This window comes from Hemicordylus capensis, chromosome 2 (genome assembly GCF_027244095.1).
Source record: "Hemicordylus capensis ecotype Gifberg chromosome 2, rHemCap1.1.pri, whole genome shotgun sequence".
In the NCBI taxonomy this organism is placed as follows: domain Eukaryota; kingdom Metazoa; phylum Chordata; class Lepidosauria; order Squamata; family Cordylidae; genus Hemicordylus; species Hemicordylus capensis.
Window position 1 is genome coordinate 278,840,660 of NC_069658.1, and position 19,063 is coordinate 278,859,722.

The 19,063-nt window shown below is 46.6% G+C and overlaps 1 protein-coding gene across 4 annotated transcripts in view; it reads right to left on the reverse strand.

Annotated features, from left to right (window-relative positions):
* Window positions 1-19,063, reverse strand: part of TMF1 (TATA element modulatory factor 1) — a 56,553-nt gene that overhangs the window by 19,843 nt on the left and 17,647 nt on the right. For all 4 annotated transcript variants that reach the window (XM_053291130.1, XM_053291131.1, XM_053291133.1 and 1 more), the window contains exons 7-10: window positions 13,815-13,981; window positions 13,503-13,659; window positions 12,308-12,400; window positions 6,994-7,150 (exon numbers count right to left, since the gene is read on the reverse strand). In XM_053291130.1, the coding sequence (XP_053147105.1) occupies window positions 6,994-7,150; window positions 12,308-12,400; window positions 13,503-13,659; window positions 13,815-13,981 (574 nt within the window). The remainder of the gene's footprint in view (window positions 1-6,993; window positions 7,151-12,307; window positions 12,401-13,502; window positions 13,660-13,814; window positions 13,982-19,063) is intronic.

The following is a 19,063-nucleotide window of genomic DNA, read 5'->3' on the forward strand; positions in this document are numbered from 1 at the left end:
CAACAGCTTTTCCCCATCTCTGGACCAGTACTTATTTGTATGTGGGATCACAAAGAGGCAATAATCCTGGAGCCTGACTGTTGCTGCTAAGGCAAGACATCAGCTGACAACTGAAAATAGTCCACCCTCCTCTGGTTCAGAGTTTGCCTAACGAGCCAACAGCACGGCCTTCTCCATGCTAGCTGTCCTTGATAAAAGAGTTAGCACCAGAAAATATACAGCTATCCATAACATGTAAACCATTTATAGTACCAATTCAAACAGGTTATACTTACCCAAATGGTTAGATCTGTTTCTCTTCTTAAAAAAACAGGTTGCTTACCTGTAACTTATGATCTGGATGGGATCCGTTGTAGCCATAAGAAATGGGTTCTGCGCCTGCGCACGGACCTCGCGAGCTGATTAACTAGCTCCTCTTGACGCCCCACCCATCTGCACGTGCCGTGCCGTTGATATTGGCGGTTGGGGCGTCTCTCACTTAGTTTCTTGCAGACCGTAGTATGACGATCCACAAATAAAAAACACAGTATCTAACTGGACTGCAGCGGGGATGGTATGGGAGGGACTTATGGCTACAATGGATTCCATCCAGATCATAAGTTACAGGTAAGCAACCTGTTTATCTGGATGAGATCCGTTGTACCCATAAGAAATGGGTGATCAGCAAGCTACCTCTCAAGGAGGCGGGTGCAGTCGACCCAAAGCTCAAGCCAAAACCCTTTTCAGCACAGATCTCCCAAAATCTGCCTCCCTCACCATCCACAAATCAAGTGCATAGTGTTTGATAAATGGCTGTTGAGAAGACCATGTGGCAGCCATGCATATATCTGACATTCTGATGCCTGATAAATGGGTTGCCGATACCACATAGGCTCTTGTCGAGTGTGCTCGTACTGTTCTGGGCAGCACAACCCCTTGACACTTATATGCTTGAAAAATAAGTTCAACAACCCAGTGGGCTAGGCGCTGTCGCGATATTACCCATCCTTTACATTTGCCTCTGTAAGAGACAAATAACTTCTTGCTCTTCCTAAAGCTGCGGGGCCTGTCAAGGTAATGTAGCAGGGCCCTACGAACATCCAATGAGTGTAGAGCTTTTTCCAAATCCGTAGTTGCATTCTGGAAAAAAGCAGGTAGAATTATCTCCTGATTTAAATGAAACTCCATCACCACCTTAGTGCGAAAATGAGGATCTAGCCTCAATACCTCCTTGTGTGGATAGAACTGTGTATAAGGCTTATCCACGCGAAGCGCAGTCAGCTCACTCACTCGCTTTGCACCAGGAAAACCATCTTTAGTGTGAGAATACACAAGGGTACAACAGCTAGAGGCTCGAATGGCTGCTCTGTTATTGCTGACAACATCAAAGACAGGCTCCACTGTTCCATAGGCTTTCGGACAGGTGGGTACAAATTGTTGATGCCTTTCAAGAAACACTTAGATTCTGGATGGGAGAACACTGTCTTCCCATCCCAGCCCTTGTGTCGCGCTGAAATAGCCGCTAAATGCAGTTTGATAGATACATTGGCTAGTCCCGTCATCTTCAACGTAGTCAGGTATAATAAAACCTCCTTTGGAGTGGCTCGCAAAGGCCTGATTCCCTTTTGTATCATATAAGCTCTATAACGTCTCCACTTGCACGCGTAATTCCGGCGTGTGGTTGCTCGCCTACTATTTAGCAAAATATTCTTCAAAACTTGATCCTCCATGCCGTCATTCTCAGGGCATGTACCTCGGGATGTAAGATCCATCCCTGATCCCTTTGTACAAGGTCTGGTACTCCTGGAAACTTGTGGTAAATGCCTTGTGTCAGCTGTGCGAACCAAGGCTGGCGTGGCCACCATGGGGTCAGCATAATGCAGTTTGCTCTGTCCCGAACAATCTGTGCCAACGCACGTCCTACTAAGGGCAATGGTGGGAAGAGATAAAGTAGTCCCACACTCCAACTGTGTTGGAACGCATCCCCCAGGGACCCCTTTCCTATGCCCGCACGTGAGCAGTAACTGACACACTTTGTGCTGGCAGTGGTCGCAAACAAGTCTACTGAGGGGACCCCCCATTTCTCGAATACCTTCCAGAGGTACCTGGGGTTCATCTCCCACTCGTGTTTCTGCTCGAAATCAGCGACTCTGCTGAGGCTGTCTGCCAAGCAATTGTCTATCCCCTTTATGTGGAGCGCCATCAGATAGACAGAATGTTGCACGTACCAATTCCACATTTTCTGGGCGAGGAGACACAGCGATTGGGAGACTGTTCCGCCTTGGTGGTTGATATAAGCAATTGCTGTTGTATTGTCCAATTGCACCTGTACATTCTTCCCCTTGAGTAGTGGTGCGAACGACTTCAGGGCCAAGAACACCGCCATCAGCTCCAAGTAGTTGAGATGTTGTTGAGTCTGTGGCTGTGTCCGAGCCCCCTGGATGCGGTGGTCCATGCAATGCGCCCCCCACCCTATCAGTGACGCATCTGTTGTTACCCTGTGGGTGATGGTTAGTGGTGTGAATTGGATGCCCTGTGTTAGATTGCTCTCCTCCATCCACCACTTCAAACTGCTTATGACTGACTGTGGTATTGTCAATCGCATCCTCTGACTGTCCACATTGGGGTGGAAGTTGCAGAGGTACCACCGCTGCAAGGTCCGCATGTTTAGCCTCATATAACGTACAGTGGTGGTGCAGGAGGCCATCAAGCCTAGCAGCTTCTGTACCCTCACCGCTGGTTGATGTGTAGAGACCACAAACTGCTGAATAAGCGACCTTATTTGTTGTATGCGATCCGATGGCAGATACGCACGTTTCTCCTTGAAGTCTAACACAGCCCCAATGAAATTTATTCGCTGTACTGGAGCAAGATTTGATTTCTTCCAGTTGATGTTGATGCCTAAGTCTTCCAGCAGGTGAATGACCTGTTGGACCTGTTGAATTAAGAGTTCCTTGCTGTGACTCACCAGGAGCCAGTCGTCCAAGTACAGATATAGCATCATCCCCCGTGTTCTCAAGAAGGCCATCACCTTGGCGCTGTTGAAAGTCCGAACAGGAGGACCATATACTGATATATCTGATCCCCCACCGTGAATCTGAGGTATTTGCAGTGGTTATCTTGAATGCCTACATGAAAGTAGGCATCCTTCAGGTCTAACGTTGCAGCCCATGCACCTTGGGCCAAGAACGGTAGAATAAATTGAAGAGTCATCATTCTGAACTTCCTGGTCACTATATAGTGATTTAGACCCCAGAGGTCCATAATCGCTCGGATCCCTCCGTCCTTTTTCGTAATTTGAAAGTACCGGGAATAATACCCGGAAAGTCTGTTCTCCCACTGCACCAGTGCAATCGCTTGTTTTCCCAATAGCACCTTGACCTCCTCCTGTAATATCTTCGTGGCAGGTGTGAATTTCAGACCCGAAAACGGAGGCTTGGTCTCGAACTCTAACGCATATCCCGTCTGTATTATTCTCAAGACCCACCGGTCTGATGTTATATTGTGCCATGCTAGGGCATGGCTTGCCAGTTTGATGGTATTTCTGGCAACTACAGGATCGGTGGTGGTGATCCTGGATATTTTGGCTCTCGAAGGAGTCATTCTGGCTACAGTTTCGGTGTTCAGGTGCAATGGAGTGTGCAGTAGGAGAACATTCCCGTCAAAAGCCTTGCTTGGGAGTGTCCTTCGTTTGCCTAGTCGCGTTACCCTTTGCTTTCTGATTGTATCCCTTTGACCGTTGGTAGCGTCGGTATTGTTTTTTGAAGTCCCTTCTATCTTGGTACTTATTGCCGCGTTGACGGTAATAAGGGCGATTATTCAAGGTGGTGCCTGTTGTACCCGTGGATGACATGAAGGTGTGGGCCGTAAACTTAGACTTCTTTAAGGTCGCCATAGAAGTGTCAGTTTCTTCGTGGAAAAGTCCTTTCCCATCAAACGCTAGAGATTCCACTCTATCTCTCATATCCTGTTGGAGCAAGGTGGAATGAAGCCAAGCATGCCGACACATGGTTACAGCCGTTGCCATCGTGTGGGATTCCATTTCTGCCAAGTGCTTAAAGGCGCTCCGTTGTTGCCTTGTGACAGCAGTTGTCCTCTCATAGGTTTCCTGGAATTTCCACTGAAATTCCTCAGGCGACATTGTAGTTGAGTCCTGTAACAGTGCATCCCATAATAAGTGGCTATACCTGGCCATACAGGCAGCATAGTTAGCTATACGAATTGCAAGGCTAGCAGTGCTGTAAACCTTTCTTCCTAATACGTCCAGCTTCCGGCCCTCCTTATCCGCAGATGTCATGTGGCGGCGACCACCCTTGGACGTAGAGGCGCAATCAATAACTAATGAATTTGGTCCAGGATGATGGAGCAAGTACTCATTGTCCTTCTCTGTGACCCTATACAAATTCTCCAGTCATTTTGACGTTGGTGTTGCCACATTCATGGCCTCCCAAGCCGTCTTAGCTGCCCTACTGATTGCAGGGATCGTCGTCAGCGAGACTGGGTGTGAAGCCTTTGACTGCTTCATCATATTATAAACTGGATCTATGTCTTCTGCATCTGGGGATTTCAACTCCATTCCCAGTGCCTCTGCTATATCCCATATTAGGGCGTGATACGCCTTCAAATCCTCCGTTGGTGAGGTGGAAAGCCTGGGGGGCACATCAGAAGGAGTGTCCGACCTCCGACTCATATCATCGCCCCCTGAACTATCACCAGAATCTTCCCCTGTATCATACCCGCCTGGCGAGGATGGTGGTGAAGGCGGTGGTGTCGACTTTCGCTTCCTCTTGCCACCCGGTTTTTCCAGTGGCCGTTGGGTTTCCAGAAGACGGTGAAGGTTTGGTTGTCTGATAGGTGCCTGCTGAACTTCAGGTGGTTGAAAGTGAGGCAGTATAGCCAGCGGAGGAGGATGAGGTGGTAATTGCAGTTGTGCAATTTGTTCCTGTGATTGTACAGCCTCTGGTGGATGTGGCTCAGGCTGCCCAATTGGTATTTGTGGCCGCAGCTGCTGCTGCGGTTGCAAATTAGCAGGAGGTGGTTGCTGCTCAATTGGTAGTTGTGGCTGCAGCTGCTGCTGCGGTTGCAAATTAGCAGGAGGTGGTTGCAAGATTGGTATATTCTGAGATTGTGCCGAAGGCACCTGTAAAGATCTCCAAAGGAGGTATTCCGCGTAGTCATCAGGCAAAGTGTGGCGAAAACCACAAGTGTGTGTGGGTTGCACTGAAAGTTGGAGCACTTCCTGCTGTGGAAGCACCAGCTGGTGATTCAGAAGCTGCCCTGATGATGGAGCAGACATCCGTAACTGTGTGCCCTGTTGCTGGGCAGGTGTATAAGAAGGTGTTCTGGGTAACCGGACAGGCTCCTCCTCATCATGTTCCACATCAAGACCGGAGCTCAAGAATCCACGAAACGTGGATCCGGAAGGAGTGCTCGAAGCTGAGTCCAATGAGTCTTGTAATTGTACGTAATGCAATCGTTCCCCTGCATCCAAAGCCGGAGTTCTCGGCGTTGAGGGGGACTGAACTGGAGTTACAGCTGGTGAGAGCAGACGAAGGACTTGTCCTGCCGACGTCAATACAAGGTGTACCGATGTCGATGGATGACCCGCTTCTGTCCATCTCGAAGTCGATGTCGACGGGATCTGTGGAGTCGACGCCTCCGCCAACTCATTCGATGTCGAGTGTTGTCTGGATGTCGAGTCCTGTCTCGACGTCGAAACTGAGGCCGCTGCCAATGCCGACATCATGTTCGATGTCGAGCCGGGCCTTGAAATCAGGTCAGCAGCCGCTGCCGATGTTGGTGCCGTGTTTGCAGCTAAAGCAGTGGTCTGGGAGTAGCTGTGTTGTCTCAGCATATCTGAGGTAGACTCATCTGAGTCACCTTCAAAGGCTTGTGCTGCAGTCGGCGACGGGGTTTTCTGTGACTCAGGCGCTGTTGGAGTCAAATTCCTGTCAGGTTCCTGTTGAGTACGATGTTTGCGCCTCTTTTTCGACACGTCCTTGGGTTGCTTAAAAACTTCCTCTGGATGTTTCGTGCTGCTAGCCGACACGGTTTTAGACTGCTGCTGTGCAGTTCTGCGAGCACTCGATGTCGAGGGTTCTGGCGAACCCCGCGGTCGTGGTGTTGGCGGTCGAAGCGCCTCATCATACAGAGCTGCCTGAAGGCGCAATGCCCTATTTTGTCTCATCTGCTTTGAGAAAGCGCAACAAATCTTACAAGCCGAGGTATTGTGTTCCTCACCAAGGCACATCAAACAAGCTTCATGGTGGTCCGTAGAAGGAAGCTTAGCTCTGCATTTTACGCATCTTTTAAAAGTTGTCTTAGGCTCCATTTTATCAGAAGTCCGTCTGATGTAAACAATCCAAAGTCCGTTCCAAGTCAAGCCGTAAAGTTAAACTATCTTTCACCAAGTTAAGTCCAACAAGCGTATAGCAATGTCCAAAAAAACCAGTCCTAATTCAAAACGAAGTATTCTGACCAAAGTAACTTTCTCTGAGGAGCTACAGCTATGAGGTACGATCGCTAAGGCGGTCGAAAAGAAACTGAGTGAGAGACGCCCCAACCACCAATATCAACGGCACGGCACGTGCAAATGGGCAGGGCGTCAAGAGGAGCTAGTTAATCAGCCCGCGAGGTCCGTGCGCAGGCGCAGAACCCATTTCTTATAGGTACAACGGATCTCATCCAGATCAAGGAATACCAGATACACTTCCCCTTGAACCCTAACCCTACCTAATTTTCAACAATCAGAATTCAATTGTCATTTGATGCAGCATAAGGGGCTGCAGCGAGAACAGCTACACTGGAAACACATGTCTGCTTTCCATTTACGTAGGGCTCTTTGGATCCCAGCTAATCTAATTAGCATGTTATCGCAGATGCAGGCCTAAATCTATTGCACATAAATTATTAAGATGTCCCATTTCCTTATTATTGATGTTTTCTGCCTACAAGTACTTGGTACCCTCGTTATATTAATAATAGTCCTTCACCCTCCCATAGATTTTGCCTTACCAAGTCTATCAGAAAGGTTCTTCTCCAACTTCTCCCATGAAGAGGTCTGTGCTGCAAGGGTTGCTTGAAGGTTTTCTATCTGCCGGAGCAAGGGCCTTGTGGCAGTTGTAACACTTTGACTCAATTCTTGGTTGCGGGCCTCTGCTTCTTGCAATCTCTGAAATTACAAACAAGACAGTTGCCACTGAATCCCTAGAATACCATGAAATTGTTTAAAGCTTTATTCCAGTTCAGACAATTTCAATGTTTTGGGGAAAGGTTTACTGCCAAGTTCTCTTTAAACTAACACTGCAAAAAGAATATAAAGAGAATACTATAAATTGTACAGAACTAGTGGCAGCAGCTGTTAAAAGCAGTATACCATCTGCTTTAAGCCAAATAAAACTCTGTATCTAAGCAAAGGCAATATGATGTACGATTCTGTGGATTTTAATTGTGTTTTAAGGTTTTATGTCAGTCACTTTGGGATGACTGGAAAATACAAGGAATAAATTTGTAAATTAAAATAAATACTGAATCCTGCTACTCTGCTGTTGGATTACAACTCCCATCATTCCTTCCTGACTATTGGCTCAGGATGATGCCCTTCAACTAGAGGGATGAAGCTGGGCACCTCTGTGCACTGTATAAAATGACAGCAATCTGTAGATATCTACATGTATTAACCATTTTGCATAATTGCTAGTCATGAGGAAGGGTAAGGAGCTATGTGAGAAATCCCTCTACTTGATGGTCACAGCACTTCCCAAAATTCCTTTGGCTTCCGGAGAGTCCACTGACTGCTTCCCACACAGCACCGATCAAGCTCTCGAGGAAGGCCTGCCAAGCCGCTGGAATGGATGATGGAATATGTTTTGCATGCACTTAAATATATTAGTTAGGTTTCCCCCCCTTTATTATTAGGTTTGGTTTTTTTCAGCTTGTTACTACTGCTGATGCTACTATTTAAATTTCTTGTTTACAGTATTTGCTAATTTAGGTAATTTTATTATTGTCAGGTGCTTTTGGGTGTATGGAGTAGTTTTCCCTGCTGTGGGAAACAGAAAAGGTGGGATCCAAACATTACAATAAATTTAGATGCAGAGTAAAGATGTAACAGCTCCCTGAAAGTGTCGACTCAATGTGCGGCAGCCGTGAAAAAAGCCAATTCCATACTAGGCATTATTAGGGAGGGGGGTGAAACTAGAACTGCCAATATTATAATGCCCTTATACAACACTATGATGCGGCCACACCTGGAGTACTGTGTACAATTCTGGTCACCACATCTAAACAAGGACATTGTAGAACTGGAGAAGGTGCAGAAGAGGGCAACCAAGATGATCAGGGGCCTAGAGCACCTTCCTTGAGGCAAGGCTGCAACACCTGGGGCTTTTTAGTTTAGAAAAAAGACGACTGTGGGGAGACATGATAGAGGTCTATAAAATCATGCATGGTGTGGAGAAAGTGGATAGGGAGAAATTCTTCTCTCTCGCCCATAACACTAGAATCAGGGGTCATCCCATGAAATTGATTGCCAGGAAATCTACGACCAATAAATGGAAGTACTTTTTCACACAACGCATAATCCACTTGTGGAATTCTCTGCCACGAGATGTGGTGACAGCCAACAGCCTGGATGGCTTTAAGAGGGGTTTGGATAACTTCATGGAGGAAAGGTCTATCAACGGCTACTAGTCAGAGGGCTATAGGCCACCTCCAGCCTCAAAGGCAGGATGCCTCTGAGTACCAGTTGCAGGGGAGTAACTGTAGGAGTAACAGCAGGAGGGAGGGCATGCCCTCAACTCCTGCCTGTAGGCTTCCAGCAGCATCTGGTGGGCCACTGTGTGAAACAGGATGCTAGACTAGATAGGCCTTGGGCCTGATCCAGCAGGGCTGTTCTCATGTTCTTAACATCTAAGAAGCCAGGAAAAATAGAATTATTGTCCTTTGAACTGATTTACTAGCTATTGCTGATTTTGTTGCTAGTTAGTAGTTTGAGGATTTGGTGTTTGTTTTTATAAATAAGTTGTACATTGCCTTGGGTGCCAGTCAGTAGAAAGTTTTATAAATGAAACTTTTTAATTTAAATTAATTGATGCGTCTCTCTCAGCAGCCAAGGAATTCTTATTTGTTTGCACAGAAATGATACCCTCTTTCTCAAATGTAGATGCTTCTGCACACAAAGAATTAAAAGCCTCAAAGGTGAAACAAACCACACCCAACAACTGAACAAATGAAATACAAAATTGTTTATAAAGACCAAAGTAAAAAAAAAAATCTAGATCAAAAACCCTAATTAATCTAATTCCTGACAATTAGATCTAGAAATCCACAGAATTCACTGAAAGTCAAACTGCTTGTTGGTTTCAATCTCTGAAGTTCTGGAGAAGATACTTTCTTGCTACTAGTCAATGTGGCCTCCATCCAGATAGAAGATGCATCAGGCATCATAACACTATTTTAGCACTACCAAAATATTTCAGAGAGGAGAGTGTGTGGGCACATGTAGATATACGAGAAAGAAATGTTGAGGCATATGGATTATAGAACAAACCTACCCTCCTCTAAATTTTCTTCCTGCCTGTTTTGTCACACTGGAAGAGGAACAAAAGTCAACAATGCAAATATTTTTAAAGATTTCTAGCAGCTGCAAGAGCTACATCACGTCTGTAGACTGCCTCAAAACTTCTGTCTCTGGTCAGTTTACAACATAAAGCAAATTAAAACCTTAAAACCTTAAAACCCCATCAAGTTAAAAAGCTTGGGTGAAAAAAAGTCACCTAAAAAGATGTGAGACGGCGAGGCTCTATTACAGCACATTCCATTGTCTTAGGGCAGCAACAGAGAAGGCCCATCCCTGTGCGGCCACCAGACAAGCTGGTGGCATCTGCAGATGAACCTCTCCAGATGATCTCAATGGACAATGATACTCATAGTGAAGAAAATGTCTTAAAAACCCAGGGCCAAAGCTTTTTAGAGCTTTTTAGGCTATAAGCAGCACCTTGTATTTTGCACGGAAACCTATTGGTAGCCAGTGTAGTTCTTTTAATATAGGAGTAATATGGTCTCTCCGAGATGACCCAGAGATCAATCTGGCTGCCGCATTCTATACTAACTACAGCTTCCAGACTAGATACAAAGGCAGTCCCAATAAAGGGCATTACAGTAGTCAAGTCTGGAGGTTACCAGCATATGTACCACTGTTCTGAGGTCATTTATCTCAAGAAACAGATGCAGCTGGGTATCAGCCAAAGTAGATAGAAAGCACCTCTGTTCATCACCTCAACCAGGGACACCAGGGAGAGGTTTGGATCCAGAAGCACTCCCAAGCTGTGTACCTGTTCCTTCTGGGGAAATATGACCCCATCCAGATCCAGTAGATCAAAATTTCCTCCCAAGTTCCGACCTCACAAAATAAGTACCTCTGTCTTATTTGGATTCAGTCTCAGTTTGTTATCCCTCATCCAGCCTATCACCAACTCCAGCCAGGCATTTAGGGAGGTTATGCCTTCTCCTGATTACATTGACATAGAGCAGGGATGGGGAACCTTGGCCCTCCAGCTGTTGTTGAACTACAACTCCCATCATCCCTAGCCACAATTATTGTTCAAAAACAGCTGGCGGGCCAAGGTTCCCCACCCGACATAGAAAAATAGATTTGGGTGTCATCAGCATACTAACACTCTGCACCAAATCTCCTGATGATCTCTCCCAGCCATTTGATGTAGATGTTAAAAAGCACTGCAGTCAGTATGGAGCCCTAGAGGGCGCCATATAAAAGTTCACATTTTGATGAGCAAGAGTCTCCAAGGGACACCATCTAGAATTTGCCCAAAGGGTAGGAGTGGAACCTCTACAAAGCAGTGCCTCCCACCCCCAACCCCCTCATCCGCTCCAGAAGGATACGATAGTTGATAGTATCAAAAGCCACTGAGAGATCCAAAAGGACCAAAAGAGTTACACTCCCTCTGTCAATTCCTAATTGGAGATAATCCATCAGGCCAACCAAGGCAGTCTCCACCTCATAGCCTGCCCGAAAGCCAGTCTGAAAAGAGTCTAGATAATCAGTTTTCTCCAAGTCCTTTTGGAGCTGGGGCAGCTATTTTGGAGCTGGTGGTGGGGAATAGAAGTAATGTTGGCAAGTCAGCAGGCCATTACAGGTGAAACAAAATTAGAAATCTAATAGCTGTTTCCCCTTCCGGTTCTCCTGCCAGCTCTTTGACCCTGCGGAGCAGTGCCAACTACCGACAGAGCCTCACCTTGCTCCTTTGTAATGTCAGGTTGGTTCAGAATAAATCAGAATTTATCCATGATCTAATTAGGAGTGAAGGGGCTGACCCTGTATGTATCACAGATATTTGGTGGGGGAAGGCTGGTGGCCAAGTCTGGTCCCAGTTTCTTCCTCCAAGGTACTCTCTTGAGAAACAGGTCAGGGGACATGGGCGGGTGTACCGATCTCCCCGCTGCCCAAAGGAGTTTTTGGGCAGACTGACAGACTTTGGCTCAGGCTTGGCATTGGAGTCTCCCAGGACTGTAGTGGTGAGGGACTTCAATGTTCATTTCAGGACCAATTTGTCCAGGGCAGTTCAGGAGTTCATAGCGGCCATGACAACTATGGGCCTATCCCATTTGAAGATCTCTACTCGGGCAATATGTGCAGCAAACTAGTGATTCTTTTCTGCCCATATCACATCCACAAGTTTATGACCAGCAGAATTGTTCAGGGTTGTGAGAAGGCTAGTACATGTCCCTCCTCTCTTGAATCAGAATTTGGAGCCATCCATTATCTGCTGTAACGTTTTAGATGAGATTTTTGTGGATAAAATCTCTCATATTTTCTTGAATTTTCTTATTAATGCTATTAATTGTTTGTTAATCTGGTCTGTGACCGCAATAAACATACTACTACTACTCCTCTCATATTTGGGCCGACTTAGACTCTGACCCCACAATTTCTGCAGTGTCTGATGTGAAGGTGTCTAGCGACCCCTCTTATGTGGTTAGGCTGGATCAGTCTCAGTTTGTGACTCCCGGGGATGCGGACATGCTGCTTGGAATGATGTGGCCTACCATCTGTTCTCTTTTACCCTTGCCTGAAATAGCTTATACTGTCTAGTAGGGGGTTTGTTTTAGAGGGCCTGGTAGAAATTATAAATGATTCTCTCTGAGAGGGAGCAGGATGCTTCCCTGTCTTAAGGCAATCATTAGACCTCTTCTGAAAAAGTCTGCATTGGGTCCCTCAGAGTTAAGCAACTACAGGCCTCTCCCCAATGTTCCATGGCTGGGCAAGGTAACAGAGAGGGTTGAAACAGAGAAGAAACTGTTACAATACCTGTTGCAGTTCACCAATTTCCTGACGGAAATAATCCTCTTTTCTAGCTGTTTGTTGTTCTGCACGTTGCAGGGCCAGTCTCAAGTCTGCCACCTGTGAAACAGGAATAAAGATAAAGCACAGTGTAATAAGACATGCATCTAATGTTTCACTGATCTTTTAGCAGGCATTAATGCCACACAAGGACCACAGTTTGTTCAAAAGGATTAGCTTTGTACTTCTGGCAGTTGAGTCTAACAAATCAGGAACACTATTTATAGAATTAATATTTTTTGCCACAATAAGAGTCACAAGCTATTATGTAACTTACAAAATAGTCCTAGAGTTACAATCCTAAATGCAAATGAACCCTGCTTCAACTAGTTCTAATCTAGTGCCTTTACAGTAGTCTGCAAGGAACATGCCAATTTCTGACTTGGAAAAAGAATATCGTTTGCAGTATTTGAACAGCTTGCTATTTTTTCCATGTCCCCTCACTTAATTACTGTCTGCTTGCAATTACACCAGGTATGTGTTGAACCAGATTTGTCAAACTAATAGCAACTGTTTGGGGAAAACTAATTTTAAATTTTCACTTTTTGTCAAAATGTTCACAAAGCAGTTTACATAGCAATAAGAATGAGAAGATGGCTCTCTATCCCTAAAGGAGCTTACAACTTAATCAACACAAGGGAGATACCCACTGGAGGGAGGCTTGGATTGAACAGAGAAGGTTGCTATCCCCCCACTAAACTAAACCTATTACTACTTCTGACTCTTGCTAGCTGTGCAAAGAAGCATCTGTTGAACCACCATTTCAACAGACGCTTCTTTGCACAGCTAGCAAGAGTAATAAGTAGTAATAAGCAGCCCTAGTAATAGAGGAGAGCTGGTCTTGTGGTAGTAAGCATGATTGAGCACTGCAAGATATTCCCCTCAGGGGATGGAGCTGCTCTGGGAAGAGCAGAAGGTTCCAAGTTCCCTCTCTGGCTTCTCCAAGATAGGGCTAAGAGAGATTCCTGCCTGCAACCTTGGAGAAGCCACTGCCAGTCTGTGAAGACAATACTGAGCTAGATAGACCAATGGTTTGGCTCAGTATATGGCGGTTTCCTATGTTCCTATGAGTTTTTCCTGGTGAGCTGCTATGGCACTAGGCTCAAACGTTACAGAACAATGGCAATAAGCAAGCTTCAGTCACTTTACCCAGCACACCGACCTGAATTGCTAAAGCCTCTTGTTGCTGACGAGCCTCTTCTTGGGCTCTCTCGAGAGCTAAACCCAGTTCTTCCTTTGCTTTCATTTCATGGCTCAATGCTGCTTCTTGTGCCTTGCTCTCTTTTGTAGCGTTAGCTTTGTGAAGATCTGTAAGCTCCCTGAAAAATTGTTTAGAAGTGTAAAACACTTGCATATTTTAAAATCCACTGAAGACATATTATACAATGTAAAACAAAGTAGATTTAAATGTAGAATGAATTCTGCTAAGCACACCAAAAATCTTTCTTGTCAAATTGTATGAAAATAGCCTTACTTATATGCACTATCAAGGGCTGCTTGGACACTTCGATTCCTCTCTTCAAGTTCCTCCAAATCCACCTGGAGTCTGCCAAGATCCTTCTCTTGCCGTTCAACCACACTATTTAGCTGCTTAATGTTTTCTCGATGGTGCTTTTCAACCTCCTCTTTGCCATCTAATACCTGTAATGATCAAAACTCATCACAATCAATTTACTCTGAAATAGTTTTTGGTTTACAAAGCTTTTTCAAGAATACTCCGTACAAAAAAAAAAAGAGGGAAAAGATATTCTGGAAGTCTTCTAAAGGTAAAGTGTGCCGTCGAGTTGATGTCGATTCCTGGTGACCACAGAGCCCTGTGGTTGTGTTTCGTAGAATACAGGAGGGGTTTAGCCTCCCGCGAATACAGGAGGGATTTACCAGCTCCCGCACAGTATGAGATAATGCCTTTCAGCATCTTCCTATATCACTGCTGCCTGATACAGGTGTTTCCCATAGTCTCGGAAACATACCAGCGTGGATTCAAACTGGCAACCTATGGCTTGATAGTCAAGTCATTTCCCCGTTGCGCCATTAGGTGGCTTCAGAAGTCTTCTACTTTTAACAAAAAACAAAATGCAGCTGAAGTCTAAGGAAAAACATGAGCTGTGAAGAAAAGTCATCCAGCTACAACACGATGACAGCTTGCAAGAATCATAAAATCTCTAAACCAACCTAGTCAAAAAGCTTAACCTAATGTAATTGGTTATGCCTACACAGTTTTACTCTCACTGGCCTACATGCTGTGCCGCATAATGTGGGTGGTGCCCATCTGCCCACACTGCTGCAGGCTCCTAACAAACTGCTTAAAGACACGTGTCCAGAAGCACTGCATAGATCGGAAGCACATTGCCTGACCTTCAGCAATGTGTTTGCGATCTAAGTAGTGTTTCCAAACTGTAGGCACACTTCTTTAAATATGTCTCCTCCTGCACAAAAATGCAGTACTGCTGGCGCTTCATAAGGAGCACACGGGGGTGGGGTGGATTGGCACCACCCACATTATGGCTTACCAGATGATGTGAAGCAAAACATGCAAGATGTACACAAACAAATGTCAAGCTTCCATTTGGAGCCAGCCCCATGTATCTTAAAAGGCCACCACACAACAATGATGAGTTTTTAGGACCAATTCAAGGTAATGTTTAGGACCAATTCAAGGTAATGTATAAAGCATTCACAACCTGCAACCCACAAAGCTCAGGCACCACTCCTCCCCGTATCAGCCTAGTTACTGTTTGTCAGTCCCTGGTCCACCTACCCATAGTGTGAAGTGAGGACACCACCAGGGTGTGGTGTAAGGTGAGGACATCTGTGGCAATGAGCAGAGCCTTTATTACAATTGCTCCAAGGCTCAGAAGAGACCTGTGAACTTCATAACTGTGTTTCGGAAAGGATACAGTCTACCCCTTCCAAAAAGCCTGACTGCTGAACTGGCACCATGACCTTGTGCTGCTGCTTACTGTATTATGTATTATTGACTATTTTAAATTTTGTTTCATTGTTTCTTGTTGGAAGTCACCTAGGGTCCTAGAGATGAGACACAAATATTTTAAACAAACAGAGCACTGGTTACTCATCATGAAGGCTCCTTCTTGCTGCGGGGTCCAAGGACGTCTCATGTGTGGGTTATGCGATCCCACGTGACTCCAAGGCAGGACTAAGCTAATTAGTGCAGCTTTTAAGGCTGGGATGAGCAAACACTCCTCAGTTCTTTAGTACAAGAGGCGAAAGGTACTTCGATGAAGCAGGAAAACCTGGTAGAAACTGGACATAGTAACAAGTCAAAAAAACAAGCAAACCACCCCTGCCCCGGCATCCTAGGCGCACAGCCGCCAGGAATACCGAAAAAATGAAGAGATAGATAGATAGAGAATATAGCCCAGTCCCTGGACAGTAGGTGCTGGTAGGATAAGGGCGGGTTGAGACGCCCTAGGATCCCACAGCAAGAAGGAGCCTTCATGATGAGTAACCAGTGCTCCATTCTCTGTTGCAGTGGTCCAAGGGCGTCTCACGTGTGTGTGGGGGGGGGGGGGACATACCACAGCCCCAAGTCCAACCAGGGAGGATATCAGTGTCTACTGTGCAGGGAGGACCTGTTGGAGGACCCTCCTCCCGAATGCTGCCTGAGCAGATGCAAAGACATCTAGTTTATAGTGCTCAGTAAATGTAGAAGGCGCCCGCCAGGTGGCTGCTCTGCAAATGTCCTGAACGCGTGCGTTTGTAGAAAAGGCCGTTGATGTGGCCACCGCCCTCGTGAAGTGGGCACACACTTTGGTGGGCGCCCTGAGGTTTTGTGACTCATAAGCTAGGGTTATACACACCTTCAGCCACCTAGCTATGGTGGCGGGAGTGACAGGCTGTCCCACAGACCTTGGCAAGAACAAAATGAAAAGAGACTCCAAGGTTCTAATGTGCTTGGTCTGCTTGATGTATACTTTAAGGCACCTGCGGACATCAAGCTTATGCCAAGCCTTTTCCACCAGGTGAACTGGTTTGGGACAAAAGGAGGGCAAAATGTCTTGAGAAACATGGAAGGCGGAAGCCACCTTAGGCTGAAAAAAGGGGTCTGGAATAGGCTTGAAAGAGTCTGTTGAAAAAAATACAAAGGTTCTTGTGTATAGATAGGGCTCTGAGTTCCGAAACCCTTTGTGCCAAGGTAATGGCCACGAGGAATGCCAACTTGAAGGATAGTATGCAGAGAGGAACTGAAGACAGGGGTTCAAAGGGGGGACCCTGGAGAGCCTTAAGGACTGTATGCAGTCGCCAAGTAGGGAAGTGATGAACCACCAGGGGAGACGGAAGAGTAGCGCCCTTCAGAAAGTGTTTCAGGTGAGGATGGTGACACATGACGCCTTTCGAAGTCACCAAGATTAGGTCCACCAAGGAGGCTGCCTGGCGTTTTAACATATTAGTGGGCAGCCCTTTGTCTAGTCCATCTTGCAGAAACTGTAACAGGTGATTCATGGAGGCGGAACCCTTGGGGATCTCGTGGCGTGCCGACCATTGAAGGAAGGATCTCCATGTATATTGGTATATCCTGTTGGTGGACAGCCATCTGGAGACCAGCATTGTGTTGAGGACCGAAGATGAGTAGCCACGTTGTCCTAGGAGGCACCATTCAGTTTCCAGGCAACTAGCCTTAACCCATCTGGATCTGGGTGCCCAACCGGTCCTTGCTGAAGAAGATTTGGTGTGACGGGAAGCAGCATATGGGGTTCCGTGGCTAGGTTGCTGATCTCCACAAACCACGGTCTCCTTGGCCAAAATGGGGCCACCAGAATGAGTTGTGCCCATAAAAGCTTGACCCTGCACAGAACCCATGCTAGTAGGGGTGTGGGAGGAAACGCATGCGGCCATGGTGAGGATAGGGCATCCACCGCTTCCGCTTGGTGGCAGGGAAACCTCACGAAGAAGCAAGGCACTTGTGCATTCACTAGTGTCGCAAACAGAACCACTGTTGGGAGGCTTCCATTCCGCTGGAAGGAGGTCTAAGAGGCTCAACCAGTCTGCTACAGTGTTCAGGTCGCCCTGTACATGATGGGCCGTCAAGGATGCCACATGGTGTTCTGCCCAGTGGAATAGCAGTACTGTTTCCACTTGCAGAGACTTGGACCTGGCTTTCCACTTGCAGAGACTTGGACCTGGTTTTCCCTTGGTGATTTACATGAGCCTTTGCCCTGGTATTGTCTGTGCGAATGAGCACATGGCGGTGAAGGACCATTGTTTCGAATTCACAGAGGGCTAGGTTAATGGCTCTGAGTTCCAGCCAGTTTATTCGGTGCTGGCGTTCCTGTGTCAACCACCTGCCCTGGATGGACCGGTGCTGAAAGTGAGCCCTCCAGCCCCTCTTGCTGGAGTCTATGGTAACTATAATCCTGGGAGGATCCAGGAATTCCTTTCCCACTGACAAATGCGGAGCGGCGATCCACCAGCATAGGGAGTGAAGAATTTGGCACGGCAGGGAGACACGTCTGTTGGACCTCACTGCGATGTCCGCATGAAAGGGGAGCAGGAACCACTTGAGGGGCCTCAGATGGAAGTGCCCACAGGGATCAACTGTAGACTTGCCACCATCAGGCCCAGAAGCCTGGAGAGGTCCATAAGAGGTGAGAGTCGCGAGTCCAGGACCTTGTGTACTTCTGACTCCAGAGTGCATTTGCAGTCCTGTGGCAGGAAAAGTTTGTATTGTTGAGTGTCTATGAGCACACCAAGATGAAGGATCTGGTACAACAGGCACAGCTGACTCTTCGCTCCGTTGATCAGGAACCTGTGACAATTGAGCATGCAGATAGTGGTCTGTAGGTCTTCTTGAGCTGTCTGATGTGACCTCGACTGGCTGAGGAGATCGTCGAGCTACCCCCAAATCCTAACAAACTGGAGTCTGAGGTGTGCTATCACAGGAGCCAGGACCTTTGTGAAGATGTGTGGAGCCGATGAGCAGACAAAGGAGAGCACACTGTATTGGTAGTGCACCCCCAAGTACAGAAAATGGAGGAGATGATGACTGTCCTGGTGGATAGGTATATGTAAGTAGGCCTCCTTGAGGTCTATGGACTTGAGAAGATCCAGGTGATGTAGGGACTCTGCGATGGATCTCAGTGATGGATCTCAGTGATCTCCACGTGGAAGGTGCGTTTGCACATGAAGTGGTTCAGATGTTGTAAGTCCAGCACCACCCATAGTTAACCATCCTTCTTTGGTATGGTGAATATTATGGAGTAGACTCCTCTACCCCGCTGGTGTTGCGGAACCAGTTTTACAGCTCCTATCATCAGAAGGTGACAAATCACCCCTTGCATGCCCTGATGTTTGTGTTTTCGGTGGGATGAGGGAGTCGGCAAGAATCTGTGAGGCAGCTGGCTGATCAACTCTATGAGTAGCCTTCTTTTATGTTGAAGAGCACCCATAGGTCTGATGTGGTGGCCTCCCAAGCAAGTGGCCTCCCACCTAGGGGCACCTCTCCCACTCCGTCACGCTTGTTGCTTGGACTGCTTGGTCTGGGTGCTGAAGGATGCCCTACTTCCAAAAGCCGGCCTAGATGCCCTAGTCCTACCCCAGTTGGGGTCTTGATCCCATCTCTGTCTCAGAAGGAGGACTGAAAGGGGTGAAAGGGTTGAGAAGACCACCTTCATTGAAAGTGGTCCTGCCTTTTAGTGGAAGTAGGCATGGCTTTCTTTATTATTATTATTTATTTACACAGTCATACAGGTGTTATTGACTGGT